The sequence below is a fragment of the Danio rerio genome, chromosome 21, assembly GCF_049306965.1.
Source record: "Danio rerio strain Tuebingen ecotype United States chromosome 21, GRCz12tu, whole genome shotgun sequence".
Classification (NCBI taxonomy): Eukaryota; Metazoa; Chordata; class Actinopteri; order Cypriniformes; family Danionidae; genus Danio; species Danio rerio.
In genome coordinates this window covers 42,858,651-42,880,038 of record NC_133196.1, presented here as the reverse complement: position 1 = coordinate 42,880,038, position 21,388 = coordinate 42,858,651, and the positions used below count along the sequence as shown (strand labels likewise).

The window sequence follows — 21,388 nt, the reverse complement described above, 5'->3', positions numbered from 1 at the left end:
TGCCTTCAGAACTGCCTTAATCCTTAGTAGTATAGATTCAACATGGTACTGGAAAAACTCCTCAGAGATTTTGGTCCATATTGACATGATAGCATCACGCATGCTGTAGATTTGTAGGCTGCACATCCATGATGTGAATCTCCCGTTACACCACATCCCAAAGGCTATTTGAGTACAGTGAGCTCATTGTCATGTTCAAGAAATCAGTCTGAGATGGCTCGCACTTTATGACAAGGTGCTGGAAGTAGCCATCAGAAGATGAGTACACTGTGCTCAAAAAAGGATAGATATGGTCAGCAACATTACCCAGGTAGGCTGTGGCATTGACGGGATGCTCAATTGGTACTAATGAGCCCTAAGTTTGCCATGAAAATATCCCCACACCATTACACCACCAGCAGCAGCCTGAACCGTTGATACAAGGCAGGATGGATCCATGCTTTCATGTTGTTGATGCCAAACTCTGACCCTACCATCTGAATGTTGGAGCAGAAATCAAGACTCATCAGACAAGGCAATGTTTTTCCAATCTTACAATTTTGGTGAGCCTGTGCGAGTTGTAGCCTCAGTTTCTTGTTCTTAGCTAACAGGAGTGGGACCCGGTGTGGTCTTCTGCTGCTGTAGCCCATCTGCCTCAAGGTTTAACATGTTGTGCATTCAGAGATGCACTTCTGCAGACCTCGGTTGTAACGAGTGCTTATTTGAGTTACTGTTGCCTTTCTATCAGCTTGAACCAGTCTGGCCATTCTCCTCTGACATCAACAAGGCATTTGCACCCACAAAACTGCCGCTCACTGGATATTTTCTCATTTTCAGACCATTCTCTGTAAATCCTAGAGATGATTGTTTGTGAAAATACCAGTAAATCAGAAGTTTTTGAAATACTCAGACCAGCCTGTCTGGCACTAACAACCATGTCACGTTCAAAGTCACTTAAATCACCCTTCTTCCCCATTCTGATGCTTGGTTTGAACAGCAGCAGGTTGTCTTGACCATGTCTTCATGCCTAAATGCATTAAGTTGCTTTCTTCCAAGTGATTGGCTGACTACTAGAAAGTTCCTTTATCCAGCAGTTGGACAGATGTACCTAATAAAGTGGCCGGTGAGTGTATATAAGGAACTGCAAAAGTGCAAGCCGGAAGAAAGATAACTTTTCATTTTAAAGGGCGTGCGAGTGACATTAAACCCGCCCTCTTAAACTCCGATTGGAGATTTCTGTGCCTTCTAGCATCTGATTGGGTGAAATTCTCCAATAGAGTGCCTTGCGGTAGTCATTCCAGACAGCAATGGCAGCTTTGCAGCTCGGTGAGTCTTGTTCATTCATTTGCAACAATTTCCTGTTATTTTTCGACATCATATAAGTGTTTATGTATTTTCTTTGCGCACGAATGTTTATTTATTAACTATAACACTGAAAAGAAATATCAGCGTGTTGCTAATTTATTCACTTTAAGCTGTTTATGTTGAAATACCAGGGTTGGGTCACTCACTGTATGGATGTATTGATGTCCTTTGTGTTTTACGTCACCGTCCCTATGAATAACGCATGCTATTGAAAATTGTTTTATTGGGCATAACAGAAAAGCAGCGAGGGCGATATGCTGCTCTGGCCATCGCTGCAGTAGTAATAATAGTGGGAATCCCGCTGTGGTGGAAAACCACCGAGACCTACCGAGCCTGGCTGCCTTTTTCGGACATCAACGAACTGGACTCGCTCCAGGTAACAATTACTTCCTTCATATTTCTGCAGCTGTAATTTTCAGCAGTCAATTAGCATAATCGTGTGTTTGACAGCTCCGGCTCAGTGTTGATATCGAGGTGGTCTTCTCTCGGGGGACACTGACCCCAGAACAGCAGAAGAAGATTCCACTTAGTCATGTCAATGAAAAAGAGCATCAAGTTGATGGTGAGTTACTTAGTTTTAGTCAATGAAATGGAAAAGAAGATAGATTGTGATGTTTAAAACACATTCTCTATTTCTCTTTCTAGCTAAGACAGGTTTGAGGTACCAATATGAAACCAGATACCGCACTGCTACTGTTATGGAAGAAGACGCCTTGAATCAGCCCACAGCTGCAGGTTCAGTGCATTTATTGGTGCTTTAATATTTTATCCACATTATTTTTTATGTATCAGCGTATTTTTATTCCCCATAAGTGTTTTTGTTGAACAATATAGACTAAAGAAATGTTTTGAAACCCTCCAAACTCTCAAATGTATGGTTGCACCCATTTAATCTGTATAAAGAAATGCTACAAAATTAAATTAAAATAAATATAATGGTAATAAGTAAAAGAGAGATTTCTTTATAAAAAGGAAAGAAAGAGATTAGGGAAAGTCTGACTCATAACTAAAGTGTTCATCTAGTTTATCTACTCTAAAACTACTAAAACCGTGTAATTATCGATGCACTAAATAATAATACAGGTATTATTAATACCACCGGTTCAATAATAATAATTAGTTCCAATTATTTCTAGTTTCTCTAGAAATTATAAAAGTGGACAATCAAAAGGGTTTGTAGTGTAATAATTTTGTATTTAAATCAGTAGTATTGTTTGTATCCTGCTCAGAAAATACAGGTGGAAATAAATGATTGTTACAGTCTAGAACATTTTACTTTCATTCTATTAATTATTAATATTAATATCATTCTTCAACTTGCCAAACATACGAAACACTGCTGTGTGCTGGGCTAAAATGCTCATTGTAAGTGTCAGTGTGATGGGAATGGTCCAATTTGTGACTATGATAAGAATAAAATGGAAATTCTTTAGCACTCTGTCCTTTTTTTTGTTTGTTTGTTTTGGTCACATCTTGTTCTCTGCTTGATGTCCGTTTAGATGTCTTTTGACATTGTTGCAATATTTTTTTATTTAAACATGGTAAAAAGACTTTCCACTTTTCCTTTTTAAACCTTCATAAAAAGTCAATTAAACATTTACAAATAATAAAAATAATGATAAATATCATGTCTTAATAATAATAATAACAACAGCAACAACAGTAAATACAAATAAGAAATAAAAACATGATAATAAAAAGGGGGGGAAGGTTGGAGGAGGTGATATCAATGAATTCGAAACAATCAGTGGGCAAACTTAAAAGTGAATGAAAGTGAGCTATGAGGGGTTGCCATTTATCATAAAAAGAATCATCCCAACAAACGCATTTACGTTGTAGCGATGTCTGTACAACGTTTGCGTTTCTCAAAGGCAACGTCGCCACTTACATGCTCGCTAAATGTAAGACATGAGAAAGCTGTAGCAACGTTCTTGTGTAACATTCAGCAACCGTGAGACGACGTTCTCACTACATGTAAGAATGCTTTTTTCCTGGCAGTTTATCACTACTGCCTAGAATACAGAATAAGCAGTAATCATTTTCCAGTATTGCTTAAATTTAAATATTGTTCATTCTTTTTCCTTTTTAGTTTAACAACTGCATGTGTAAGCTTTGGAGTGTAAAGATGCCACACAAATGTTTATAATCAAACTTTCTTATACATTTCACAACATTTAATACATACAGTACACATCAAATTATAAGCAAACAGAATAAAATAAAGTTTAGATTATATTAAATAATGAACTATATACAATTAAACTCAAAGGGTAGGCTAAATTAAAATGTAAATTGAGAAGGTAAACAAACAAGAGAAGTAAACAAGAAAACATTCAAATATCAATAAAACGCAGACACTACATTGTAGCTCTGGACTGGAGAATATAGCAGACGGGAGCGCAGCCGATGACCTGGGGCCTCATGTACGAAGACTTGCGTGGAAATCATACTAAAACATTGCGTACGCACAAAGCTGTAAATGTGCGTACGCAGAAAAAAATTCTGATGTATGAAACACTGAGTACGCAAAATCCCACGCATATTCTTTTGTACATCCGAATGAACGTGAAACTGAGCGCAACATGCACGAGCGCAAAACCCCTCCCTGCCTCCTCCCCCATATGAATATGCTAATGACTCTACTTTGGCAAAAAACGAAAAAAGCAAAGGCAAAAGCAAGCAAAAAGAGAAACTTTGAACAGAATGTGAATTGGAGGTGCTCCTTTCGGAGGTAGACCGGAGAAAAACTGTGTTATTTGCAAGTTTGTCCCCCGGGATTAACAACAAATTTAAAAAATTGAGTGGGAGAGTTTAGCTGATGCGGTTAACACAGTTGGGTCTGAACATCGCACTGTGTGGATTAAAAAAGAGATAGTGAGATGTATACTGAAGGTGCAAAATGTTGTAGTACCATTAACAGTGTGAGTGGCGCAGCTAGTAAAACGCATGTCATCATGTTTTGACACGTCCGAGCTTGAACTCGGTTCGAACCCAGCGTCTGCTGAACTCATTCTTTTTTTCCTCCCGCTACATATCAGATTTTGCCTACTATTAATCACGAGGAAGACAAGTAGGAATCATTAATAAGTCTGTGCATAATATTTTATTTGCACATTTATTGAATGGAAATGTTTCTGATTCACGTATGCAAATTCATCTTCAGATAGTGTCTTTATAGCAATGTGCGTGCAGTAGATCGCTCCGATTACATTGGGGAAAACAGACAATCGCTGCAAATTGCGCTTTAATGTTTGGCTGGTCAAATGTATGGTATGGAAACCTTATATACCTGCTAGATGAACCCGCCTCATACAGCTGCCATTGCAAGTCTCAGACACTTTGTAGAGAGCAATTTAACACAATTGCCTCTAGGAGTCGCCAATGGAAATAAAACAGACACACACAAAAAATGTGCGTACGCCAGCCATGAAGTTGGCGTGGAGCTGCGCAAATTCTCACGTTCATTTCATCGTTAGTAAATCCAAACGTGAGCGATTCTGAGCGTGAAACCTGGCGCACGCAAAGTTTTTGTGCGTATGCAGCGTTGATACATGAGGCCCCAGGTGTAGTTGTTGGTATGGAGAAAGCAGTCAGTGAAAGAAATCCAACAGAGAATCCAGTTCAGAGATGGATCCACAGCAGCCACAAGTCAAAATAGGCAGTGAAAAGGAGGACAGATCAAAGCTTGACACAACCTGACTATACAAATGAGCACCGATGACTTATTTAGTAAGAAGTAAAGCAATACTCAAGTCTTTTCGGTTGTTGTTGAATGAGACTCTGAACGGTCTGTTGAATTTTAAATTGATTCGTTGATGCTGAGTAAATGTTGTACTGTGGTCGTCCACGCCGCCTAAGCACAACCTAAAGTAGCAGCTGTTTAAATGACAACATTATGACACTGTTGTGACAACCTTCAGCTACAACATAGATCCTCAACCTTTTTACAAGGTTGGTACACAACGTTGCAGGAAGGTTGTTATGTCGAGGCAATGTTGTGTGTTTGTTGGGATAACTGGCAAAGGCCAGAACATCTGATCTTTTTCTTCCTTCAAATAGTACATGGTGTCTAAAAGCTACTGTAAAACACTTGGTGGTTTCAAGAGTTCACACTTAGATAATGCTTGACTATTTAAGCAAGTTTGGCATGCTGTCCCGGGAGAGAACCCTGAGCTCGGTGATAGATGAGCCCAATGCTCCCGCCTGGTCAATAAGCATTAGGAGGGATATGAGATCAGGTAGTTCTCGATAGTTTCCTTAAATAGACCGCTAGCTGCGCTAGTTTGTCGTAAGTGCTTGTGACTTTAACTTTTGTTGCATGGTTTTTGAGTGTGGGAGAAAACCGGAGTACCTAGGGAAAAACCCACGCGAACACGGGGAGAACATGCAAACTCTGCACAGAGAGTATCGGTTGGCTCAGCTAGAACCAACAACCTCCTTACTGTGGGGCAAAAGTGCTAGCCACCGAGCCACCATGTCGCCCGAACTGAGGAGGAGGGAGAAGGGATGGATGGGGGGGTTTTCAAAACGAAGATGAGAAATGAATTTAGGCTGGATATTTATATTGAATTTAGAGTGATCCGATTGGCTAGTTAGTGATTAGTGATAGTGATCAGCTGTAGTCGATCCTATCTCGTGCTCCTCTCGAAATTAGTTTACAAAACTTCACTTTGAAGGTTTCCAAAGAAATAAGATCCAAAGTCTTGCTAATAAAGGGATAAAGGCAAGTACCTCAAACTGTTTACATGTAAATCAGCTCCGGTTCTTGATGACACCAAAAATTGTAGTGGTGGGACAGATATTTACTTTATTTTGAAACCATGTCTAAAAGGTTCCAAACCAATTATTTCAATGGTTTTGTAGTTCTAGGCAGGAAAACATGTCTTAAATTGACTTAAATTACAGGACGACTTGTCATCCACAATAGGATAAAACCTATAGAGCAGAGTTTTGGAGTTATAGACCCTATGCAGTATTTTAAACTGTATGAGTGAAAGCCAAGCACATATTAAACTTGAATTACAGTTTGTCAACAGCATTTGCCTACCATTCATTCATTCATTCATTTTCTTGTCGCCTTAGTCCCTTTATTAATCCGGGGTCATCACAGGGGAATGAACCGCCAACTTATCCAGCAAATTTTTACGCAGCGGATTCCCTTCCAGCCGCAATCCATCTCAGGGAAACATCCACACACACATTCACACACACACTCATACACTATGGACAATTTAGCCTACCCAATTCACCTGTACCGCATGTCTTTGGACTGTGGGGGAAACCGTAGCACCTGGAGGAAACCCACACGAACGCAGGGAGAACATGCAAACTCCACACAGAAACGCCAACTGAGCCGAGGCTCAAACCTGTGACCCAGCGACCTTCTTGCTGTGAGGCAACAGTACTACCTACTGCGCACTACCTACTGCTTCGCCCATTTGCCTACCAGTAAAGCTCAAACTCTTCACCTACCTCAAGTTCCCAGGCACTTTTAATTTAGGCAATAGTATGATCCTCCAAATCAGTAAGCTGACAATAAGTTCTTGACTTCAGTAATTTTTTAAAGATAAATTTAGTTGTCTAATGGGATAGTTATGTTGTCTCGCCATAAAACATTTTATATTAGAATGTGAAATTTGAAAAACTTCTAGACAAGATTTTCAGATGAATACGATTTTATTTATTTAACATATTCTTTTACTGAAATATGCAGTTGTTATTGAAGTTATAATTAGGTAATATGTTTTATCTAAATCAATCTTGCCATGAAACTTCCATAAGTTGCTGATGTGAAAATTAACAAGCTCAATTTCCCTCCACAGAGGCTGATTTATCCTTGCACACTCTGACCGAGAGTTCCTGTGGGTCTGTGGTTGTGTATGTGATCCCCGAGTCCTCCGTTCTTCTTCCAGAGGTGAGCTTCAGAATATATTTCTATTTCCTCCAAACGCATACTGAAACCCCTACTGAAGGTCATGTACTTCCAGGATGTGAAAGTGTACGTTGGACAGCGGCGCACAGCTCTTCTGCGTTCCCCTCCTTTCAAAAGTTCTTGGAGTCTGAATGAAGTCATCTCCAATCTAAACCCAAGGGTGGAGCAGATAGCGAGCACCATGTCTTTCAGTCATCAAGATATTACAGCAGCTCTGAGCGACCGAGTCCGAATGACCAAAGTGACCAAGGAGAGTATGGCAGACAGCATGAGGGCTATCAAATCTAGTCCAGGTGATTTTATAATGATTTTATTTGTTTGGATATTAGTGTCAGTACGTTAGTTTTAAGGATATCTATAGACTAGTGTGCTACAAAACAGTAGGGCTGACGATACTAGAAAAATTACACATTGTGATTGTGATTTTTTTTTTTTTTTTTTGCAATACATATTGCGATATGAACACATTTTCACTAGATGAGTTGAATAAATGTTTGTAAAGAATCTATAATTATAGATTAATTGGGAAGATTCTGTAGGGGAGTGCATAAAATAAAATTCAAGTTTATTTGTATATCACTTGATCACAATAAGGCCGTACTCACACTAGGTACAGTTGCCTCGAACCGGGCCTCCCGTCCCCCCTCCCGTCTCCCCCGATGGCCCGCGGTCACACCACAAAAGGGCCTCGGCACGCTTGCGTCATCGCTGCTGCGCTGTTCAGTGAGAAGCGCTCTCTCACTTAGCAGCACAGTGGAGATTTCTCTAGTTATATCGTTTCAGTCGTTTGTTATGCAGTGACATGCAGTCAAATATTTCGCCAAACAGTCCTTAGGGATGCGGTGACACGCAGTCAGATATTTTGCAGAACAGATCCGCCACTTTTGGCGCTCAAAAACAATCATAAAGCTCTCGTGCTGCAGGAATGAAGAGGTCTGCTGAAGCCGCGCAGCTGTCGTGCTGTGAGGAGTTCTCGTCTTTAATAAACGACGGCAGTTTGTGTTCACTGAACAGTAAGAATGATTAATAAATCCATATGAAACAGCCCCTTAAAAGTCACGTCTCGCTTTCAGTTTCCCAGTTATATGTATATATATATATGTATATATATATATATATATATATGTATGTATGTATGTATGTATGTATGTATGTATGTATGTATGTATGTATGTATATATATATATGTGTGTGTGTGTGTATGTATGTATATATATATATATATATATATATATATATATATATATATATATATAAAGAGAATTATTAATTATAATAATGATAATAATAAGAGGAAAAGAAAAATGGAAACGAGTAATATTTTACTATTTTTTTTCTCTTTTGTAAAAAAAAAATGAGTAAGATAATGATATGTAAATATTTGTACTGATATAGTGTTTTTTTCACAATAAACAATTTAAACATAAAAATTATAACTTATAATTCAGACTCAACACAGCATATACTTGCAATGTGAATATATTTGAATGATCACATTGCGATATCGATGCTGAAACTACATATTGTGCAGCCCTACTGAACAGCGACATAATTTGCATTCATCTGGAGCTTTCAGTTAGTTACCATCCCATAAATGGATCAACGATTTTTTTCTCATCAAATCTTGACTAATCAAATGCTCTCTAGTATCTGACATGTCCCGCCCCCTTCAAGACGCTTCTCATTTGATGCTCTTGAGCTAAACCACTCCCACTGGCAGGGCTGTGATAAAACAAAACACTATTGGCTGTTTTTTTAAGAAGGGGACTGGGTTCTCTGTGCCCCACATTGTCTTCATTTTTCAAAACATCCAATAAAAAATGCACATTTAAAAGCATTCCATGGGACCTTTAAAGCACCATTTAAAAAGGTTGTTCAGCCCAAAAATGAAAATTGAGATCATTTACTCATCCTCCACTTGGTCCATATCTGTTTGAGTTGGTTTCTTTTGTTGAACACAAAGGAAGATATTCTGAAGAATACTAGAAAAAACAACAACCATGATTTCCTTATTTTGTTCCTACTATAGATGTCAATGGCTTCTTTTCTACAACATTCTTCAGTATATCTTGTTTTGTGTTTATCAGAATAAAGAACTAACAAAAAATTAGAACCACTTGAGTGAGTAAATGATAAGGATATTGTAACTGAATGGGTGAACTATCACTTTAATCACATTTTACCTTCTCTTAGGTTATGAGATCACTTTCAGTCTGTTAAACCCCGACCCGAAGTCACACAGTCTTCACTGGGATATCGAGGGTGCTCTTCATAGCTACATTCAGCCGTTATTGAACAAACTCGCTCCTATTGCCAACTTTTCAGTGGATTCTCAGGTAACAACAAGACTGTAGTTTTTGTGGGAACCTACAAATGACATTAAATTACTTTATGGTTGGCTCATATGTTGTTATTTAGCAGTAGAAACTTCAGTGTACTGTAGTGTTTATAGCACTGTATATTTGCATGGCTGTTAAAGCTGCTTTGATTGTTTTTTTTACCTGCTTGAGACCAATAAAGAAACATGGAGTAATGCTAAAATGTAGAGCAGGAGTATATTTATTTAAAGAATACAGGCTATATTCATTCTGTCTTGATTTAGGGTCAGATTTCTTCACTTTTCTAATGTTAGTAGAGTATTTGTGTTTGTTTAAACCAGTGGTCACCAAACTTGTTCCTGGAGGGCCGGTGTCCTGCAGATTTTAGCTCCAACCCTAATCAAACACACCTAAACAAGCTAATCAAGGTCTTACTAGGTATACTTGAAACATGCAGGCAGGTGTGTTGAGGCGAGTTGGTGCTTAACCCTGCAGGGACACCGGCCCTCCAGGAACGAGATTGGTGACCCCTGGTTTAAACTAATTTCAGTCTGTGTATGCAGAGCTCAGCATATATAAGTACACCCCATTTGAAAATGAATATTTTATCCATTTCTCAGTAAATATAGGCAGTGTATTTTGCTGCATTTAAACAAAACTGATTTATTCAACAGATATATTTATTAAAATAATATTTTGGTCACAAAACAACTTTAGAAACGGAAAGATAATGAAATTAAATTAATCTGAAATTTTGGAAAAATAAATTACAAACTGCAAAATTTGAACAAAATAATTTTTTGTTTCTCTAGATTTTTTTTTTTTCCTTTGCTATTTTTGAAAATGTTTTTTTTTCTATATTTTTCTGTAACATAAATTTGTGCTACTAATTTTTGTGTAAGTTATTTTGTTACATAAGCTCCAAATTTGGCTTCAGTACAAATTTTATGTTCATGCACAAATATAATATTGTAATGTTTTCTATAAAAAAAATATTCATTTAAATGAGAGATTTGTGAGGGGTGTAAATGTGTTTTTTATGTATTAAGTAGTCTTTATATATTAATTATGAAACTTTTTTGCACAAAGACTATTTTGGTGTGCATTATTGAATGTTCATGTAAAGTAATATTATAATAAAAAAAAATATATATGTTAAATATGAATGATTTATTGGCGAAGCAGTGGCGCAGTAGGTAGTGCTGTAGCCTCACAGCAAGATGGTCTCTGGGTCGCTGGTTCGAGCCTCAGCTCAGTTGGCGTTTCTGTGTGGAGTTTGCATGTTCTCAATGCGTTCACGTGGGTTTCCTCCGGGTGCTCCGGTTTCCCCCACAGTCCAAAGACATGCGGTACAGGTGAATTGGGTAGGCTAAATTGTCCGTAGTGTATGAGTGTGTGTGTGTGTCTGGATGTTTCCCAGAAATGGGTTGCGGCTAGAAGGGCATCCGCTGCGTAAAAACTTGCTGGATAAGTTGGCGGTTCATTCTGCTGTGGTGACCCCGGATTAATAAAGGGACTGAGCTGACAAGAAAATGAATGAATGAAAAAATTATTTATTATAATAACTTTTTTTTTTTGCATTTAAATTACTTTATAAATTTAAATTAGTTTATTCAACTTATAGTTACCCATAAAGATGTTTTGTGTGGTCATTAATATTTTGTAGATTTTTTTTTTTTACTGTCACAGTTTTTATAGAACCTGAAAGAAGAATCTGAAACACACACAAGCTGTATTTATTTGCTCAAAAAATACAGTGAAAACAGTAATATTGTGAAATATTATTGGAACTTTTCAAATGAATGTATAATAATAAACAAAACAATTTATATGTAAAACATGGTCATCAAAAAGCATTTCTTGAAATGATCATCATCAGTGTTGAATAGGATTGCACAATTTTGTAGTGATTTGTTTTTTAACTATGATAGACTAATTATAATAATCCTAGGGTGAACTTCAATAATAATAATAATAATGCTCTAAAATACTGTTCAAATAAATGTGGTCAAGGTGGTAATCAAAGAACAGATTCCTGAAAGAAAAAGATTCGTTTTTAACATTGATAATAATCAAGTAATAAAAATTACTTTAATTCAATTAAATAGTTTATGAAAAATCATGTGAGATTAAACTGACAGATCAGCTTTCAACCACAGGAAAAAAACTATTTTAAAATGTTTAGATAGACATTTTTTATTATTACATTGTTTAATCAAATAACCTTTATAACATTTGTAATTATTTTTTTAGATTCTGTATTATGCAGTTCTGGGAGTGAATCCTCGTTTTGATAACAGTGTGTCGGCCTATACACTGAATGCGGACAGCCTTTCTCATGTCATCAATCCCGTGGAGGCCAGACTAGGTGAAATATGATTCTTTTAATTGACATGAACTGATCTAAGGAAATATTTCTATTCTTATTTAATTTGACACACATTGCTATCGTCTTTCACACAGGATCTAACGCTGCTTCCTCAAACCCCGTCCTAAACTTCCTGCTGTATGTGCCAGATGCCCATCACTCTCCTCTGTTCATCAGAGACCACAGCAGAAGAGAGGTGCCCACCAATGCCTTTCACAGCCCGCGCTGGGGCGGCATCATGGTACTGTTCTAAGATTTACCTTTTTGGGGGGGGGCTACATGATGTATTGAATATTTTCCACATTATGGCTTAAGAATGAATGGGTTCAAATTCAGAAATACCTAGAAAATGTAAGGTTCTATATGACTTTTTGTTAAATTGGAGATGTAAATATTATCATTACTATATATTTATTATTTTTTATTAGGGCTGTCAAAATTAACGTGTTAACGCACATGATTAATTTAAATTGTTTAACGCGATAAAAAAAAGTCAAAGTTTTTATTTCAAGTTGTGGCCGACGTGTGTTTCACGTGCAAAGAAATATGGATAAGACCGAGGAAGCGCTTTTAGAATTAAAGTTTCGTATAAAACAATTAATGCCGCATCACCAGGCTATCCAGCGTTTCCTCCAGAGTTTCATTTTTAATCTTTAGACTTTAACTGCAGTTCAGCAGTTCACTTTCATTCAGCAACATATTGTCCATGCCCCGTGGCAATTACTGAATGAAAATATGAAGTAAGCGCTGCTGGAAGAGTGCTATTTGATAGAATTTGATACCGCATGGCGAACGGAAAGAAAAATCTCTGCATTTCGAGACTCGGGTGGTCCTTTAAGGTAATCAAAAAAATCGCTGCTTACATGCTAGACTCTTAATCAGAGTATTATCTTAATCATAATACATCGGAGTATTTATGTCCATGTAAATGTACTTCGTGAAAGTGCCATATGATGTTGCAAGTTGTCAAAGACAGCCCATTTCTCTGCCTTTAAGTTGATTCCATGCGCCCTCAAATGTTTCATTAGGTTTGCCGTGTTTCCCCACCACACACAACATTTGTAAAGCATCTGCTTCACGTTGCTGTGTCAGAATCTTTGCTTTTAAAATACAGCCTTACTTTAGAACGCTTAGTTTAAGCAAATTTGATGAATGCGATCGTGCGTGTTGATGAATCTGAAGGGAGTCACTCACCGGGTGCGCATGTTGTCTGTGTGTGTGTGTGTGCAATTCCTTGCAACAAGAGGAAACGCCTGACATCGCTGACTGTGTCGAAAGTCTCTTTAAGGCATTCTACATGTATTCTGTAGTGTTTGCTGTGTCCGCATCCCTTAAAGCTGTTTAGAATTAAATGTTTAGAGATGTTGAGATCAAAGTCCCTGTAAGAAGTCTATAAGCTTTGGTACGTGCCGGTTGATGTATCCCCTGACCACATTGTCTCCTGATAATGTCAACAGACTGTACTACCTTAGCAACTGGCTAAATGTTCAGGAGGACTAAGCAAAATTGTTTCTACTTTATAAATAACGTTCTCAACTCATAATACAACTTTACAATGAGTACAATTGTTTGTGTTCAATACTTTATCATTATTATAATTTTCTATTTTTCCATATCTTCAATGCCTGTATTTTGGATTTTTTTTATAATCCTCTTAGAATCCATCTTGGAAATCATTTTTGTTTGTTATTGGCACTGATTGTTTTGAAATTCAAATGGCACTTACATGCCTGTGTTTTTATTTTTGTAATAAATATGGCGTTTTGCGATTTTAATCATGATTAATCACAAAAATAGTGATTAATTAGATTTTTTTTATCAATTGACAGCCCTATTTTATATATTTATTAATAAATACAATTAATCATAATATGTATATTATTTTATAGACCTATTAATTCTGGTCAAAAACAGCGTGAAAGTGGAAACGTAAAGACTTTTAAAATCTTTTAAACTCTCTTCCCGTCATGGTTTATTGGGTAAATCCAAGTATGAACACCTTTTTTTTAAAACACCACGCATTTTTTTTCTCCACAAATCACTTAGTCCTCAGCATTTCTAAAAGCTTTAAGTATGTTGTAAACTGGTAGCCACTGACTGGCTTTTATATGGATTTGAGTAGATTTGAATGTGATGTTTTTATTTAATTTTCAAATAGCCCTGTTTTTTTTTATTTTGTTTTATTATTATTTTTGCGTCCTACACAAGTCTAGGGGAATACAATGAACGCAACAATATTGGTTTTATTTAAAGAGCACAAAACTGGTACCAGTCACAACACAACTACGGGTAAAAAGATCAAAAAAACTATTTACAAAAAATTTCAGTCACGCACAATGTAGTTTAAGGAAGCTCTAGCTTCAGGAGGGAAATAAGGCCAAAATAATAAACAAAAACGGGGTTCTGTCTGGGTGTAAAACCTCTAAATAAACTTCAAGACAATGATGAAAATTAACAGCAAAACTACACTGACTCCCTGACTGACCTCAAAACAGGAGAAAAAGGGAAAGGTCATCCAGCTCCTTACTGCTTCCTGGAGGAAAAGGCAAAATAAAGAAAAAAAGTTTAAATCGTAGTTCTGCTCTTAGCCACAACAGAGAAGAAGTACAAATCATCAACAAGTCAGATTTTAAATCACAAAAGTTCAACTTTCCAACAGTTCACAACAACTTTAATTTAACTGAAACTCAGCCAGTGCTCTGGAGAATGGTTCCTCTCTCGCTCCATTCTCAACATCCAATTGTTTGGCCTGTGTTTTAATCCCCTCTCACTCCTCCATGGTAAGTGAACACAGCTGTGGGAAGCAATCAGCAAACTGCTTGAAGCTCCGGCCCCGTTTACACTTATGCATTTTAAAACACATAAGTTTTGCCAGTTACGCCATCTATTAACACTACGTCAGAGTTTTCGAGCGCCGAAACCGGAGCATTTTGGAAACGCTGAAGAGGCCGTTTTCATCCTAAAACACTGCTGCTCTGTCTCAGTGTGGATGGGGGAAAACAGAGACATCTGAAAACGGAGGCTGGGCTGCCGACATTCGCCTACCTGATTGGGGGTTTTCATCAATATTAAGTAGTCTAACGTTACACACAGTTCAGTCCTGCATCCTCTTCTTGTAAGTTCAGACTTTGCCAGTTTGATATGGAAAACAGACTCCTGAGGACACGGGTAAATCTTCAAAGGGGAACAGTGTACTTTATAACCTTCACATCAACCTGTCTACGTTGTTTCAATTTCTCAACAATAAAATGAAAACTTGATATAAGCAACTGCCTGTTTTCATTTTGATATTAACAACTTAGCAGAAATGCTGAGGTGTTGTGCAGCATAAATGAGCGTCATTTTCACTTAATGCATATTTATAACCAAACGGAGCCTATAACAACTGCCTCCTTTCATTTTCAGTGAAAATAAGACACATACCCTCTCTTCTGCTGAATATCAGTTTTAATAATCGATAACGGCCATTATAAAAGTATAACATACAATAAGTTTATACATTATAGGAAATAAAGGCAAGTGATCAGTCAATATACAGAAACTGTACGTGGTTACATTAATTATGTACTTATCTTTGGGCTCAGCCAAAACACGTTACCTGAGAACAAGTAATAGATTCAAAAGACCAAAGTCTGGGAATACGTCGTTAGATAAAGACAACAAGATGAATGAAATATCGCATTTAAGAAAAATATTGGGATTAGATCCAGCGGGAGATGCATGATGAGCAGTCTGAAGAGCACAGCTTTCATCTGGGTAGATGGGCTGCAGCGAATGCCCGAGTGTGTGTGTGGTCTCATGATGTGCGTTTCAGTTGTTTTGGTGTGGATGGAGAGCTGTTCAGAAATGCTGGGTGAAACGCTAGTGTGGATTACGGGTCGTTTTCATTCTAAAACGCTGTTTTTAAACTAAAACACACTAGTGTAAACCGGGCCTCAGGAGGGGAGGCATCAAGGCAAAAAAGAAGTGGGAGAAAGACATTTGACACAATATAAACACACAGAGTTTGGACGATACATCTCTAAACGTAACATTATTTTGTAAATTGTTCCATGTGAAATATTAATGTTGCAAACAGCCCTGTATTCATCTCAATCTTTAGGTGTACAACGTGAATGATCTGTACGGCCCTGAATCTGAACGTCCTGTCGATATCAGCATTAACATGGCTAAAGTGATGGGTGTTTTCCTGGCACAGTTACGGTTAGTTCTTGACCGTCTGACTTCACAAATGCCTGCTTTGCCCAAATGAACGTGTTTCAAGTCATCCCTCATTTGGTGTTTTCAGGCTCATGTTGGGTGTCCACCAAACTCATCCTCCATCAGGCTTCGTTCTTCAGAGTCCTGGCAGCGCTGGACTGGCCGACTGGGAGCTGGACAGGCTGATGTGGAGCCGCAGCGTGGAGAACATTGCCACTGCCAGCACCACCATCACCTCTCTGGCTCAGCTGCTCGACCAGATTGGAAATATCGTCATTAATGACAACATCGCACTGCAGGTGGGAGCTCTGCATCTTTATATTTTCATAGCACCAATATTGGTATATTCCAAACAACGCAATATCACTTTTCCACAGTTTTGTGATGCCTTCTGCTTACTCGCACGGTCATACAAGGGGTTGTTATGGTGCTATGGCGCCCCTGACGCCGGATATCTGTGTTCGTCGTCCTCTGTTTGAAACAAAGCACAGGTGCACTTGAGATGTATGTCAGGAGCACGACACCCATAGAAAGCACATCACACTTATAAATGCCCTCCTTATACTGACACTGAGGACTTTTTTAAAGCCATTCCTGTATATGGAGTATGAGGGAGCTCTCAGATTTTGTCTAAAATATCTTAATTTGTGTTCTGAAAATTAACAAATGTCTGAAGTGTTTGAATTAATGTGAGGGTGAGTAATTCATTAATAGCAGTATTTTCATTTTTCATTCATTCATTCATTTTCTTGTCAGCTCAGTCCCTTTATTAATCCTGGGTCGCCACAGCGGAATGAACCGCCAACTTATCCAGCAAGTTTTTATGCAACAGATGCCCTTCTAGCTGCAACCCATCTCTGGGAAACATCCACACACACATTCACACACACACTCATACACTACGGACAATTTAGCCTACCCAATTCACCTGTACCGCATGTCTTTGGACTGTGGGGGAAACCGGAGCACCCGGAGGAAACCCACGCGAATGCAGTGAGAACATGCAAACTCCACACAGAAACGCCAACTGAGCCGAGGCTCGAACCAGCGACCTTCTTGCTGTGAGGCAACAGCACTACCTACTGCTCCACTGCTTCGCCCGAATTTTCATTTTTGGTTGAACTAATCCTATAAAGGTGAGCTACCTTTATGGTATCTGAAAACACAGGACGGGTGCAACTAAACTAAAACTTAGCCGGCCATGCCAGCTAATCCAGCTTCATAGCACAGGACCCAGTTGTAAAAATCCACACATTGAGACTTGTTTAAGATGATGAACTCCAGCAAATGAGCAGTGCAGCTTTCATTTAAATTTTAATATTTGAGCATGTCTTAAGATTTCTCTTTTACCAGTTTTAGCAGTTAGATGATCTCCGGGACTGGTGGGGAGCACTTTCATCTTGGCTCAGCATAGGAGATTTTCAGGTGCTGCCTAAATCATTAGAGATGTTTGTGAAAGACGATTCAGTACTGCTATCTTCAGGCACCACATAATATCATTGTGCCTGCTGCAGCTTAGTGCACAGTGTAAATATAAAAGAGTCTAAAAAGTTTAAACGGGGAAAATTATAAAAAAATCTTTGCTCATTTTTGAGTGAGATGCTTATGGTCTAATCCAGTGGTTCTCAAATCTTTTTCATCAAGTACCACCTCAGAAAGAAATTGTCTCTCCAAGTACCACCATGAGCAGTATTAAAATACAGTAGCCCAGTAGGCCCAATAAAGCAGCTACAGCTCTGCACAGTTCAAAAATGTGGCAGATTAATTCCTATTATTAAGAATATTTATTATTGTCAGCCACTTTAAACATTATAAATAGTCTGATTAACATCGAATGTGCTTATATGTAAAATACAAACAAACAAAAAACCTAAAAACGTCAACATAAAAATTAAATTGTGCTTTTAAAAGTTAAAATTGGTAGGTTACTGTACTTAAAAAGTAAAAAAAAAAAACTGCTGTACTTAAATGTACAGTACATTACATATAGTAGCCAATATAGTAGCCAATTCATCAACACCTGGAAATATTGCCTGGACCTTAGAAATATATGCTCTGTCATCATATTCATATGTAATTCATTTTTAATACATTTTGAAATATATGTAGCATGTACATATGACATAATTCAGGGCTCGAAATTAACCTTTTTGCTTGGTAACACCGGTGCTCCTAACTTAAATTTAGGCGCATCAGCCAAAATTTAGTCGCACCCACCAATTATGAGCACCGTTACTACAAGTTTTATACAAACATATTTATTGTATTTGAAATCAACACTAATCAAACTAACAAGCAAAAAAAAAAATCATATATAACGTTATATGCAAGCGTGAGGAAAATATGTCTCAACAAAATCCCGTTATCACAAGAAAATTAATTTTTATAACATAACTGAGTGACCAAAGCATACACGGAGCGCTCACCGGCCCTGCACGCACCGCTTGAATTAACGTGTTAACGGTATAACTAGTAAGATGTGTCATTATTTGTAACTGTAGATGCCATGGTTTCTAAAACAAAATCTGTCAAGTGTTATGTTATCTTCATTCTCATCTTCAGCGCTTTACAATTTTTCGCGGTAGTAGCTCTCTGTCATCAGAACCACATATTAACCACCATATTAACCAATTATTCGCGTTCAGTGCTAGAGCAGTGGTGGGCCAATAAGAAGAGCGCGAAGGCGGGCAAGCATTACGGACTTGGATTTGTTTACTGCAGCAAGTTGACATGACAACTGTTTTAAACCATTCCTGAGCGCTGCGTTTCGCATTTCAAGTGCAGACAAAGAGCTAAGAGATGCATTCTGCATGAATGTCTCCCGAATCCGTGCATGTGCTGAACATTTTGCAGTAAAAATTGGTCGCACACTACAATTTTAAGCACTCGCAGAAATGCTCCCAAATATTCTTCAAGGTCGCATAGATAAAATTTCGGGCGCATATGCCACCAAAATGGTCGCAATTTCGAGCCCTGTAATTGATTCCTCCGCGTACCACTAGAAGGAAGCCTGCATACCACTAGTGGTACATGTACCACAGTTTGAGAACCACTGGTCTAATCCAATTCAATGACTTATGCTAAGCTAAGCTAAAAGTGCTCCACCAGACTAGGAGATCAGCTGAATGGATTTAAAAATGGTAAAACTCAACTAATTAGCTCTAGGTGAGTTATAAAATGACCCTATTTCTAAAAAAAAAAAAAAAAAGTTGTTCTTTAAAACTAGAGTCTTCCCATATCAAAGTTAGTCATTCCAGGTTTCTGACAACACTTCATCAAATAATGAAGTGATTTTTGTTTCTCATTGGGTCTGTTGGATGTCAGATGTCTAATTATTTCTATTGTCTCTGACGCAGGTTTCCAGTGCAGTGACATCTCTCCAGGCTGCTGTGGCCGAGTTGGACGCAGGGAATTTGGTTTTTGCACTCCAGTACAGCAGGGAGGCTATTCTGGCGTCAGAGAGGGCTTTTTTTGACCCTTCTCTTTTGCATCTGCTTTACTTTCCAGATGATCAGAAGTTTGCCATCTACATTCCTCTCTTCCTTCCCATGTGTGTGCCTATTGTGCTCTCGCTGCTCAAAATAGTGAGCGAAGTTAAGAAAAGGCGAGCAGAAAAACAAGCTAAAAGTGACTGAGAAGCCATGGCTTGTTGCGTAAACACACTGATTCATTAAAAGATGATGTGTGTGTGGGATGTACATTTTAATTTAATTTATTAAACCAAGTGTTCAGCTGACAGCAACTGAAAAGGAACTCATGCAATATCTGGCATCAGATTAATACATTGCGGTTTAAATTTGCACTGGCAGCTGTACTGAACAGAGAATGGTTGATTCTGTCTGGGAGGAATTTGCTGTTGTTTTTTTGTTGATGCGCACATTAAGTGTTTGCACTCTGTGTCTTGCTTTAACACTGTAATCCTGGCTCATGATCTCAGTTCCATTAGAGTTTGCAAGGTTTATTTTTAATCAGATGGTTGAGTGGCATTCTCGACAACAAAGATAAATGAAATTTGCTTGTAAAGTTATATTTATTGACATCACAAGAATTCCTCAATGTTGGGTTTATGGGTGTGTTCATGTCTTAATTGAGCGTTGTTCGACTTCCGGTTATGGCGAGGTGCTGAGAGGTCGAAACTTTTTAGCTCTGCTGCTAACTTGCGATCAATCCTACAATACCAACCAGAATTGTATCTAAAGTCAGGCAACACAAATATAAAAGCATAGGGAAGAAAAATGTCACGAAAAGGTACCAGAAAAGACAAGTAAAAGACCAGAAACGAAGATGAAAATTCCGAGGGTGAAGAAACTAACGACGCTATGGCAGCTGGTGAGGGCCCTGACGAAGATGATGACGAAGCAATAAGTTCGGATGGTAATAACGAAGATATCATGAAAGCTATAATGTCCTTGAAAAGTGGACTTTACAAAAAAATGTATGGAGTCCAAGCAACAATTACGACAATAAGTAAGGAGATAAAGGAATGCACTGGGGGAATAGCACAAGCGGAGCAGCGCATTTCGGATGCCGAAGATAACGTCAACGGGCTGTTATCCAGAGTAAGCACGCTGGAAAAAACTGTTAAAACGCTTTCAAACAAAGTGGAAGATTTGGAATGCAGAAGTCGACGGAACAACATTTAAGCGTTTTTCACTGACTAAATATATAAGGAGTTTTTAAATTGGTGTTACATCAAATTTAGTGATTACATTTTTTTAATTAAAATAATAATCAAATATTTAATAACGTAATTATTTGCATGAAACATGCAAATAACAGGGTTCATACGGTCATGGACAACCTGGAAAAGTCATGGAATTTTGACATGACATTTTCCATGCCTGGAAAAGTTTTCGAAAAGCAGAAAAGGTTTGAAACAGTCCTGGAAATTAGTTGAAGAAATATCTGTATACTTGAATTTGGGCTGCGCGATATTGGAAAAATCTGACATTACCATGTTTTGTATTTCTGTGATGTATATTGCGATGTGAATTCAATTTCACCAGATGATTTAACAGGTTTATTTGGATTGATTGGGGGATTTTGCAGAGGAGTGAATCTCGAATAACATATAACAAGTAAATTACAAGCATAGAGAAATAAAATATAGTAAAGATAAAGGTGAATTTTAGTTTTCAGGCATTCACTGTTCAGGTACAGATATTGAATAATCAACACTGCATAGTCTTCATTGTAGCTTATTTAATCTTTCTTAAAGTTACAAAA

The 21,388-nt window shown here is 37.9% G+C and overlaps 1 protein-coding gene across 3 annotated transcripts; it reads left to right on the top strand.

Annotated features, from left to right (window-relative positions):
• Window positions 1-1,269: 1,269 nt before the first annotated feature.
• On the top strand, window positions 1,270-20,229 carry pigs (phosphatidylinositol glycan anchor biosynthesis, class S). Of its 3 annotated transcripts, none has more exons than XM_009295629.5 (12): window positions 1,270-1,305; window positions 1,581-1,720; window positions 1,795-1,906; window positions 1,990-2,079; window positions 7,167-7,258; window positions 7,332-7,569; window positions 9,470-9,612; window positions 11,848-11,962; window positions 12,058-12,203; window positions 16,065-16,165; window positions 16,251-16,461; window positions 19,519-20,229. In XM_009295629.5, the coding sequence occupies exons 1-12, from the start codon at window positions 1,287-1,289 to the stop codon at window positions 19,795-19,797; spliced, it is 1,686 nt and encodes a 561-aa protein (XP_009293904.2). In that variant the 5' UTR covers window positions 1,270-1,286; the 3' UTR covers window positions 19,798-20,229.
• The last annotated feature ends 1,159 nt before the right edge of the window (window positions 20,230-21,388 follow it).